At 36.2% G+C, this 12,596-nt stretch overlaps 1 protein-coding gene across 6 annotated transcripts in view; it reads left to right on the forward strand.

The window, feature by feature from the left end:
- Positions 1 to 12,596, forward strand: part of MECOM (MDS1 and EVI1 complex locus) — a gene marked incomplete at its 5' end in the record, with an annotated part of 572,227 nt that overhangs the window by 519,401 nt on the left and 40,230 nt on the right. For all 6 annotated transcript variants that reach the window (XM_079704200.1, XM_079704201.1, XM_079704203.1 and 3 more), the window contains 2 exons: positions 5,186 to 5,288; positions 8,903 to 9,119. In XM_079704200.1, the coding sequence (XP_079560326.1) occupies positions 5,186 to 5,288; positions 8,903 to 9,119 (320 nt within the window). The remainder of the gene's footprint in view (positions 1 to 5,185; positions 5,289 to 8,902; positions 9,120 to 12,596) is intronic.

Consider the following 12,596-nt stretch of genomic DNA (forward strand, 5'->3'; position numbering starts at 1 on the left):
AGTCTGGTCTGACAGATTCTAGATTTTTCTATTTTATAGGATAATAAACAAGAACCCACATTATTGCCATTTATAAATACAAATGGTAGCATCATCAATTTGATGGAGGAATAGATTGAACACAGGCTGTGACAGTACAAAACAGAATTAATCTGAAAGTCTTTTATAGCCTATTACCTTTGCTATCAGAATGCTTATAACTGTCCATACTCTCTTTAGTGGCTGTCCTCTTGGGCTTAAATAACAAAAGGAAATGAATATTTAATAAAGTGTGATTAATTTCGGTTCCAACTGTATATAATAAATAGTTATCTATAACACATATTACATATAATATGCAATTTATAAAATATATAATTGTATATAACTTATATGATATATAATAGAATTAATCATGTGCCATTAAATATTAATTTATATTAATATGTAAAATATGAGATTACTAATATCTTGTGCAGATTTTAAAATGTCCCTAAAATGTATACTTTGCCACACTTATAAATCACATATAAATATATAATATATCCAAGCACATATATACTTATATATAACATTGTATGAAAATATTCATTTTGGCAGTCTAAAATTTGCTAAATCAAATCCACATCACCACTGCCTTTTACCTTTAGCTTAGCCTTATGAATATTAACTGAACAGATATGCTTTTGACATTTGGAACCATTTCAAGGTTTGATTAAAATAAATTAAGAATAATAATTATTTTTTAGAGTAATTCCTATATACATGCATAATATTATATTTATGCCTTAAATTGTGAATTTCACCAGTAGTAAAAGTGAACAATTTGAGGGATTTCTAGTTTTATCTTCAAATATCTGAATGCTTTAGAATTTTTAAAAAAAATATTAAGAAATTTCACTAGCGTGATATTTTGGCAAATTTTAAAATAAAGAATATAGAAAGATATATTAAACCTTTTACTATAATATTTATTCTTATAAATTAAAGTATTCAGGGATTTAGTTATAATATCCATACTTACAAGGACAGAGATAAAGCTTTCTGGAAAAATTAAAAAGAGTCCAGCAAGATATTGGAAAAAATAAATTTTTCCTATGGTAAAATGAAAAGACTACCTCAACATTCAAAAGTTTCCGATATATGGAGAGTTAGGTCATGTTCATAACATGTTGTGTTTCTGGAATTTGGTATTAGCTACCAAATAGAAAACTCTAAAGGAGTTAACACAGTTTTAAAATATTTATCATGACTTTTAAAAAATGGAATTCTCATATAATCCTATTTTCTTATACTAAAAGGCCCCATTCCTCTAATTTTTCATCTTATATTGGGAGAGATTGTGTTCTCCCTTCTAGTAGAGCATTCTGAGAGACATACAGCAAAATAATAAATCAACAACCCTTTTGTATCCATTCCAACTTTTTCTAAGTGGGATTTTGAGCCCCTCTTTAAATACTTGAGTTGAATTCATCACAAAATCCCAGATCCAGGACATTTTTATTTTGGTTCCAGATAACTTTTTCCATAAAACTCCCTGATGGAAGAGACCTGTTAACTCTTTTATGGAATTTAACAGAGGAATTGATTCCCTTCCATTTTTATCTAACACAAAACCCAGAGAGGTTATATTAGTCGTGTCTCTGCTTCGGGTACATAACTCAGATGACATGTAATTCATAGGACTGTAATATATAGCCGAAATTTTGAGAATACACTGATTTTAAAGATGTTATGATAACATTTTTATAAGCATGGTCAAGCATACTTAATAGACAAACCTGCGGGAGAAGCTACATAAATCACTTCCATTCTTTATTATATTTTTAGTTGCTGAAAGACCCATTTTCTAATATAAAAGCATAGATGCGATAACGTTTTTTTCTGAAAGGCTTGATTCCTCCAACATTACATTCCATCTTTCCCCCACATAATTGTTTTGAGGCAACAAATTGTCATTATGTTTTCATTTAAACTACTTCTCTCACTTCTCAAACGCCTGCTGGTATATTGTTATTGCTAGAATATAAACCAACTTTATATGTAGACATCTCTGGATTCAAGCATTCAAATTACACTTTGGGACCATTGTAATTATAAGAGCAAAGACATAATTTTGCTTAAGTCTCTGTAAAAGCCAAAGAGTTGAGATATAATGAAATGGCAAGTGGTGACAACACCTTGAAAAAAGCACTGGATTTCTAAGGGCGGTAGATGGGGCTTCAAGGCACATTCTTACTGCGATATGAGGAAGCATGCCCAGAATCTGCCCTCATTACTTCGGGTTCTTGCCAGTTCTTTTCAAACCTCAGTTTCATGAGCACCATAAAAATTCACTTAAAATCGAAAAGAACACCTTGAAGTTAAAACCCACTCTGCTTTGCCTTGCCTTTCGTGGCCTGGGATGTCACCTTTTACCTCCAGTAAATAAAGCCAACATCAGTGCTCTTCCGTGTCTTTTATTTTTTATGCACTCAGTATTGTTCACATGACAATCTGGACACTTAAAGGGAAATTACAGTAGTGATCTATGTCCCGGCAAAGAGAATTATCTTTCTAATGTATAGTTACAGTGTATCTATCACTTTCTTTTGTTTCTTGGACTGTTCACACTGGATTGAGTAAATCTAAAATGGAATTAAAAGAGACATGATTAATAGTGGACTCTATTATTCAAAAGAAATAATGATATCATAATACTTTCTTCCAGTGATCTGGCATGTGTGTCTCTGCAGCATTCCCCAACAGAGACAATTGTACTGTTTTACGGTCTTTCGGAATATTGTCTCTTTAACCTCACTGTTTCCGAGAAGCCACTGAAAAGTTCTAATATGTCACAATTCAAATATCAACATGTTGTTGGAAAGGAAGCTAATAAGTTAAACCTTTGAGAGATGCCAAAAGAAGAGGTGATTCAAACTGTTGAGAGAAGTCTATTGTTTTCTAAGGGGAAATAGAACTCTAGAATGAAATAGGGCACTAATAAGCATTTAACTGGAAAGTTTAGGGGGAAAAAGCAAACGCACACTTTTTTTTTTTTTAAATCTGGTAACTTTTTGAGCAGAATTATTCCTCTGACTGTACTTCCAGAGAAGGGAAAATGTGAACGTTAGGGTTAATAAGATACAAACTGTTAATTCTCTGGTTTTTATAGAATCACCACATAACAAAGAGTAATTTTCCTAAGATAGTCTGGATTTTATCTAAGGATAGAGATAAAGAATCTTAGGTTATATTATATTAGGGCAACATTTTATGTTTGGCATTATTTTCTATAAAGCAACTTCATGTGGTTAAATTACTGTTGCATGAAAAAAATGATTTTATTTTGACAGGAAAGAAACTAAGCAGAAAATACTCCTCATTGAGTTATTTTTTGAATTTAGCACAGTTTTGTACTCTGGTCTTTTTAAAGAAAAATAAACAATTGGAGTTTAGAGCCACCTACTGGAATGAAGAGGCACGTACTTATGTTTAATGTCCTCTGCTTTTCAAGAGATAAACAGATAAATATAATTAAAGTTATGCACATTTCTGTTGATCATAAAAAACATTAAATTACTCAACTTTTCTCAGTTTGAAATAAGTGGTCCTGTAAGAAACCACAGGTAGAGCAATGTCTTCTCAAAATAGATCCTTCCCATTTCTTAGTAGGGTGTGCCAATTTGTGTTATGTGATTTTTCTCCCCATTGCATTGAGACTGAGCAGAATTCAATCCCTAGTTTTATTGTTGCCATTGTTGCTTTTGGTGGTATGTGTGTGTGTGTGTGTGTGTGTGTGTGTGTGAGTGTGTGTGAATGTAATTGTTCTCATTTTCACCAGTTAACTGTATAACTTTATTTTTTCTTTCATAACCTCTATCTGGTTACAGAATCATTGTTTAATAAATAATCCTAGAATAGAATTAAAAACTAAGAACATATTATCTTAAAAAGGAAAGGCACCTTAAATATTTTCATGATTAAATCCTTTTTATATTGAGATATAATTGACATATAACATTATATTAGTTTCAGGTGTACAACATAATGATTTGATGTTTTTATATGTTGCAAATCAGAATTAAATACTTTTATAAATGAAGAAACCCGGAATCCTGGACAAGTAGATTGGGCAATGACCTACCTAGGGTAACCACGCGGGTCAGGGGAAAGGTAGGCAGCTCTTGGAAATTATAGGTCAGGGTTTTTTCCAAAGTTGCTCCACTGCTTTTTAGTCAGTTATTAATGGATTTCTTAAATCCTTCCTCTCATCAGCATTTTGCTAGAAAGTAAGAGGAATAAGCACCACCCCCAAACCCTGGTAAAGGAATCAGTTGAAGGCATAATGCCTGCTTTCAAAGAGTGGGATCAGTATCTGGGTCATGAAGGCAGGTCCTGGACCTGTGAGTGGCACTTTTTTTTTTTTTTTTTTTTTTTGCGGTACGCGGGCCTCTCACTGTTGTGGCCTCTCCTGTTGCGGAGCACAGGCTCCGGACGCCCAGGCTCAGAGGCCATGGCTCACAGGCCCAGCCGCTCCGCAGCATGTGGGATCTTCCCGGACTGGGGCACGACCCCGTGTCCCCTGCAGCGGCAGGCAGACTCTCAACCACTGCGCCACCAGGGAAGCCCGTGAGTGGCACTTTTGATTGGTAAAAGAGGGATTAAGTTTTTAAAAAACAAAATGCTCTCCTTTGACTATGTTCTACACAGATTTTGTTGTCATGATTCTTTATGTTGTGTCCCTTCAGCCTATTACCTTAAAAGCTCCTTGTTGAGAAGGTGCTACTTTTGAGAACATGCTCGAGGGGAGTAATTGTGCCCCTGCCAGTCTTCGCTAGTCCACTGCTGGATAACGCAAGACACATTCAACTCTCTGAGTATGTGTGTGGCTCCCTAGAGTAAGGAATTCAGAGAAGGGATTGTTCTTTGTTAAACATTACACAGGGTGTATGTGACACAGCAAGCCTCGCATTAAGAAAATTTGATTTGTGAAGTGGGAGCTGGAAAAGATTTATGAATTGGCATGAGAGTCACAGCTTTCCATTTGTCATCAGAGGGCTAGTTCTCAGTGTATAAAACAGGAAAGCTAGTTCTTTTGATGAAAATAAAAAGGAATATTTTTGTTAAGGTATGGGAAAATGTACAGCTATCTTAGTGTATATCTTGCCCTTTCTTAATATTCACTTCTCTTTCTCTCCCTCCACCCCTTCATGGTCTCTTGAAGATATTTTATAGAGTAGTTGCAGACATTGCACCAGGAGAGGAGCTCCTGCTGTTCATGAAGAGTGAAGACTATCCCCATGACACTATGGCACCGGATATCCACGGTTAGTACCACTCATGCCACCATCCGCGCCACCCTCATTTGGAGACTGTGATGGAGCATGCCAAAGGGTCCATCACACTTGGTACTTGTTAGTTTCCCTGGGTAGTCAGTGTCAGTTTTAAGAAATTCCTTCTCACAGAGTAGCTATTTTCTTGGTCTGACATCTGGCTAATATTACGGTGAAGCTAAAGTAAGCAGAGGTCTTCTCTGAAATGGAGGTCAGAGGAATTTTGAATATTTGGACTGAGACATCACATAGGTAAACCTTTTGTCAGTGCCTTAGACTACAGTGAGAGTCCTTTCACTGTACAAAAGTCATTTCAGGGAGCTTGGGCTTGGGCTTTTGTATATCTAGCAGTTGTTTCTCCCATCTAATGTTCTAGTACTGGGAAAAGTATTTCTACTTGAGTAAAATCCTAGACAGCATGAGCATATGGGAGAGGGCTGGAGGGATGAGGATTGGGAGAAAAGTAGAGATGAGTAAATTTTTGAGCCAGAGGAATTTGTATTTGTCAGAGACCTATTCTAAATTAAAGAAGGGGGGATCAAAAAGAATTATAGTTACTAGGGATGTATATTCAGGTAAGAGTAAAAGGAAATTTTATTTGTATTGATTTGTATCATCGGGATGAACGTTTAAGACTGTTTTCTTTCTTTTTCCTGTTTCTCTCCCCTCATATAATGTGATTTGATTTAGCATAATCTAGTGGTGTCTCTAGAGTGTTTTTATAGTTGGAAGGACCACTGGGAAGGGTTACCAGTGAGAGGTGAAGATGGCTCCACTTCCCATCTCTCTGGCATTCCAAACAGGAGAAACTCAGCCTCTGCATCTGCAGCTCCTGCAAAGAAAGCTACCACTGTTGGCTGGCTCTTTACTTGAACATTTTTCTCCTTTGGCTGAGCTGCATTCTGCCTCTTTGTAGATTATACCAGTTGTATTTTGAGGAGCCTTTTGGAACTTGTTTTCTTCTTAGAAACTGTGACAAGTCAATGGCCTCAGAAACCCAGACTTCTTAACTAGCCTGGTAGAATTTGAGCCTGAATGGGGAGCCTGACCCAGTGGGAAAGGGCTCTTTGACAGCAGGGAGTGCTCAGATGATAAAAAAAAAAAATTAATTTGGGCTGTCTCTGGTACAAGGCATCTTTCATCAGTGAATGTTTGCTCTAAAAAGGTTTTCAAACAATTATTTTTTTTAAATATAAATGGTTACTGTACTATTCTAAAAAGCCTAAATAGAGGTGACTATTTTTCTTTTAGGGCTACCATTCATAAGTTACCTGCCTTTACAACACTCTGGAACCCATCGGTTGCTTTTCATTTTCACTGTGTCATACCCATATCCATACATATACCCGATATGTTAAATATAATGTTTATAATGTTTACATGGTGATTTGTATTTCATACGTCTAGGATTTAATGTTTCTTAGAAAAGAGAAAATAAAACACATGCATTGTACACCTACTGTATGCTAGATATTTTATGCTCTCCATTTAGTGTCTCATTTAGTCTTTTAGACATAGATCAAACCTGTAAGAAAGGAATTATTTCCATTATACAGATAGGAAAACGAGGCCATATAAGGCTAAGTAAATTGGCCAAGACCACATGGCTAGAAAGTGGTAGAGGCAGCATTCAAACCAAGGTCTTGCTGTCTCTAAAGCCTATGCCTTTTCATAGGCCTGGAGGTTGTTTGTGTTCAGACTGCTGGCTGAGATCCTAAATTTAGATCTTAAACATGTGAATAGTGTCACAAACTATAGGAAACATTTCCATTACCTAGTTTATGTTATTGAGAAACCTGTCTTACAGCTGAGGTGATTTATTTTAAAATAGCTCCCTCTTCTTTAACCAAGTCCAAAGGTGACAAACCCTACTGAATCTACATACTAATTTCTTTACTTTTCTGGCCCCTGTGTTATTGGTTTAGTTTAAACTAAACCAGTATCGTATATGGATCACAGCAGCAGCGACCCGTTTGACCTCTCTGCTTGGCTTCTCAAGCTGCAATGGGGCATTCCAACTTTCAGTGGCTTTCTGTACCCTTCTTAGCATGGACCTAAAAAGCCCCTAGTGACCTGCTACCCTCTCTAACTTCATTTCCCACTCCTCCCCTACATGCACCCTATAAACCTGTCACACTTTACTATAGCTTTGCCTTTCCACAAGCCTGCCTTGCTCTTTCTTGCCTTCGTCATTAGTCCATGCTATTCCCACCGCCTGAAATGTCTTCCCTCATGCTGCTTCACCTGGCTGATTCTTCCTCATTACAAAATCTTTGCTGAACCTCTCTTCCTCAGGATAGATGGATTTGGTATATTCCTCTGGGCTCCTAATTTAGGCCTGTGCATGCATCTGTCATAAGATGTATCACACTAGTTGTTCACATGTGTATCCCCTTGGGTTTCTTATGTATTCATTCCCTAGCAAAATGCCTCACGTTCAGTAGGTGACTAAAATATTCCCTCAAAAACATTCGGTCAATGAATAACTGAATATAGGTCCTGGCTGCAGGTCTGTAACCCAGGGATGATGTATCGTGTTGTTGTCCTCTGTGTCTTTCAGCATTGTGAGCTGTTTGCAGGACTTCTGTGATGATATCTGTGTGATCAGTGCATAGTATGGCCTCATGAGTGGGCTGAAAGCTATTCCAATAAAAAGAATAGAAACAATGGCGTCACTACCTGACACTCCATAGCCTTGTTATCTCTGGTCCCCACTATTACCATTTATTTATCTTAGTGATTTAAAGTGCAAACGCATGATATGCTGGCTATTTAACAAAGCCATGCCAATTAGCACTGGCCCTGAGGGAACATAAATGAGCCTAGAAAAGTGCTAAAATCATGCTGTGTCACATTATAAGTAATGACAAATGTCAAAGCATTTCCAAGTTTATTGATATTAACCAGGCTTAAGTATGGCTCAGATAGGGACTCTGTCCCGTGTCCTGTCCAGGTAACATGGCACAGCGAGAAGGGTATGGAACGGAGATGTGTGTTCAAAGTCTGACATAACCATTTAGCTCTATGATCCCTGACTGGTTACTGAACTTCTCTGAGCATCAATACCCTCATCTGAAAATTGGGATACAAATCTGACATATCATTCCTCACAGTCAGGTTTTAAGAATATCAATAATCCATGTACAGGATTGAGGACATAATGATGCTCAGTAAGTGGTCATTATGACTTTTAATATCCTGTGAATATTAAACCCTGGAAGGGTTTCGTCATAAAGTTTTATCTGATAAGAAAGCTATACGAGAGCCACAGCAATCACTTCTGTTATTATTGTCCTGGCTTCTTTACATTTATTATTTCTTTTTTTCTTTTCTTTTCTTTTTTTTGCCACACTGCACGGTATTCGGGATCTTAGTTCCCCGACTAGGGATCAAACCCGTGCCCCCTGCAGTGGAAGTGCGGAGTCTTAACCACTGGACCGCCAGGGAAGCCCCTACATTTACTATTTCTAATCCATGTTAAAATGGAAGTGGTGGAAAGGACAACCAAATAATTTCTATTATGTCTTCCGTAATTCGATAAGAACTGCCAGTGTGTGGTGGCACTTCCTGATCACCTAGTTCTGATAACACCTGAATTATTTTCACAGAAGAACGGCAATACCGCTGTGAGGACTGTGACCAGCTCTTTGAGTCCAAGGCTGAACTAGCGGATCACCAGAAGTTCCCATGCAGCACACCCCACTCGGCATTCTCAATGGTAGAGGAGGACTTTCAACAAAAACTCGAGAGTGAAAATGATCTCCGAGAGATACATGCAATTCAGGAGTGTAAGGAATGTGACCAAGTGTTTCCCGATTTGCAAAGGTTAGACATGGCATGTTGCACTACAAAAACGTGTTTATTTACTCTACAGTAAAATGTTTATGCTGAATTTTCAGAATTGATGCAAATGGGAAATTTGGAACAGCAATGAGCTGGACAAATGTGTTAGTCACACGTTTGGAAATCATTTTCCCCTGGAAATTCTCACCTGTCAAATATTTGCAGTGAAGTTAGAATTAGTTATTTTGATGCCAGATAGAAAATAATACTTTCATTATTTAAGGAGGGTTATTGGCAATTGAAAGTTTAACATTATAGTAAAACCGTAACTTAGTGGAGGTATCAAGAGTAGAGGAGGCAACAATGATGCTAATTAATCTAATTATACACTAAACAGAAAAGCGACCCTCTAGAAACATTTAGACAATAAAAAAGAGACTGTGCTGGTACTTGCTTAATGAAAGATAGGTAGTCTTTTGATAGATCAGTGTAATCTATGGATTTAATTTCAACTATTTATCTAAACTGCACATATATAAAAGAATAAGAGAAGCATGTTCAGTGAAGAAAATATTGAATTTTCAAAAAGGGAAAAAGTAAACATGATCTAAATGAAATAATTCTATAATACTTATTTTTACCAAAACGAAAATCATATTTCAGTGATAATATTAACTTTTCATAGCCCTTTGAATTTAGTTCAAGAACATTTTTTAAATTTCTGTTAAAGAAAACAACAACCCTGGAACCTATGTTTTGAAAACTGTATTGATAATTGTGCTACAAAATGGTCTTTCAGATCAGAAAGGTGTTTAACCAGCTAATAAGTTTTTTGTTTGTTTGTTTGTTTTTTCTACCTAATGGTTTTTGCCTTGGTCCACAAACAATTTTAATAATTGTATTCATTACTTTGCTTTTAAATCTGGAGCCTATAATCAGAATTTCAACTGAACATAAAAACACTGTGTTTAAATGGGTATGGGAGTATATCAGCCGGCCTTAGTCAAGGATGTGAATTACTCAGTTTGTCTTGGACACCTCACCTCTTTTAATTTACCTTTTTGTTTCCTTTCTTTCCTTAGTGCCTCCTCTTCCTCTTTCTCCTTTCACCTCTGTTGATTGCCCCGCATCTCTCTTCTCATAGGAAAGGGTTTCATTCCATTTTAATGCATAGATGACCGAAAAGGCATCAAGTATAATCCATTCCTTGAGGAGACTGAGTCAAAAGAATGAATCTGTCTAGCTTTGAAAATTCAGGCTTAATCTAGCTATTAGAGAGAAAACATTTTGGGGGCTAAGAGGGTTTTCCCAGTACCCTTTAAACTTATCTTTACTACTTAATAAAAACCCACATAGAGAATAAATCTGTTATGTATGTTTGGTAAAACATGGATTTGTAATCAAAAACCGTCACAGTATGTCTCCTAAATACATTGTGTCCAAATTAAAAACCAAAATGAAAATACTTTCCTTACCTGCTACTAAATACCAGCAGGTAAGAAAAGTACTTATACTGTAAAGCCATATGATGCCAGAGAGTAAGTATATTTCTTTCTGCTTTGTTATAAAAAATAATGGACAGCATTATAAAACAAAAATTGACAGACTGAACACTAAAATGTTGGGTATAGCAATACTTCTTAGGTGGAGAAAACTTCTTACTCTGACTAGGTATAAGATTAAGCCTGAGTCAGTGCTACTCAATGCCAAAATCAACTGTCAATTTAGCTCCTTCAGTCAAACATTCAGCAGAAAACAATAAGGAAACCTAATTATCTGGCATTGGATGAACCCTCAAAACTCACTTTTCAGTAGCTCAGCCAGATGGATATATCATGTCACTATGTGGCCTGATATCAGTCATCCAGGTGATATTTTGGGTTATATAATTTAGCCAGTGCAGAACCTATGTGCCCTGAATATTTTCCGCTTTATTGAAACCGATATTGTTTTATACGTTAAACAAATGAGAATTCCTTTCTTGACATGATATATTATTCTGTTCTGTATCTTTTGTGTAAAATGTTAAGAAAAGAATACCACCCTCCAGAAAAAAGGGGGGGGGGGCGAGAAACAAAGGTTGAACACAGAAGGCTAAGCAAAGCTCTATAAATTGGGATAAAATTCTATGAAAAGTGAAGTTTCATTAATGACTGACTGGATACTTCTGTGTTTATGAAAGCAATGAACATTTGCTTTTGCAAGAACCACTTGCCTTTTTATTTTCTATCACTGATTAGCTGACAGCTGATCATTCCATGGAACAATGTGGGTTTTACGCTGGATTAGAAGAAGCAAAAAAAAAAGAAAATTTCCTTTACTTTGCTATCTTTTTCCCCCTTTTGTGATATGTACTATACTCTTAAAACAATATCACACCCTTGGAGTTAGGAGGCAAGAAAAAGTCTCAATGTATAGGACAATCTTTTACCACTAGGTTTCAGAGTTTATGATTTGAGATGCATATTGGAATATAATATATGTCATAAAATGGCATGCCTGGATAGTTTGCTAAAGACAGTAGTACGAATAGCAATCTGTACAACGATTTCGGAAGATGTCCCTGACTCAGTTCAATGTTAACTGCCATTGTTGATATCTTTCTCTTAACTCTCTGATTAACATTTCAACTTGTGTAACAAACAGAGGATTACATATTGTAGATAAAGATAGGGACATTCTTGTGACTCCACACACCTGTACTCTCCTGGTACCTTTTGTTCACAGAGATATCGCCACTGTTGCTCAAATAGAATAGCATTACCAAGCCGACTGACTCATAGGGCAGGAAAAATAAGTTCATGTGCCACAATATGAATAGAAGTGGAAGGAGGAAACTGAGGAGGAGAAAAATATGGAAAGGTGTTTCTAATTTATCAAGATATGAGAAAGGGCATATCATTTTTTCACACACACTCCCATGGACATGGTGTATACAAACACTGGATAACATATTCTAGGCACACAGAGGTCTTGATTCTCAAACTTAGAATGTTCATTTCACAGAAAAATAAAATATAGGGAAGAAACAGTGCTCGCATGCTTGGTAGTTAGTTTTTTTTTTAATAACTTTTTATTATGGAAGATTTCAAATACACACAAAACTAGAGAGGGCGGTGTAATAACACCCATACACTCAGGTTCAGTAATTATCACACGACGCCTATCTTGTCTCAGCTATACTCGTTTTGGATTATTTGAAACAAATCCTGGACATTTTGTCATTTTATTCATAAATGGCTTAGTATGTGTCTGTAGAAAGTAAGGGCTATAAAACATAAGTTCATTTTAAAAATAATGGTTCCTTAATACTATCAAATATTCAGTCGGTGTTCAAATTCCCCCCAGTCATTTCATTATTTTTAGAGTTTTCTAGTTTGAATTAAGATCAAAATAAGGTCCATAATAGCAATTGGTTGATGTCCCTCTTATATTTCTTAATTTATAGGCTCCCCCAGTCAAAGCCAGTAAGTCTCCCTCCCTCTTTCTCATTACAGTTTATATGCAGAATATACTGAG

The sequence above is a fragment of the Hyperoodon ampullatus genome (assembly GCF_949752795.1).
Source record: "Hyperoodon ampullatus genome assembly, chromosome: 5".
Classification (NCBI taxonomy): domain Eukaryota; kingdom Metazoa; phylum Chordata; class Mammalia; order Artiodactyla; family Ziphiidae; genus Hyperoodon; species Hyperoodon ampullatus.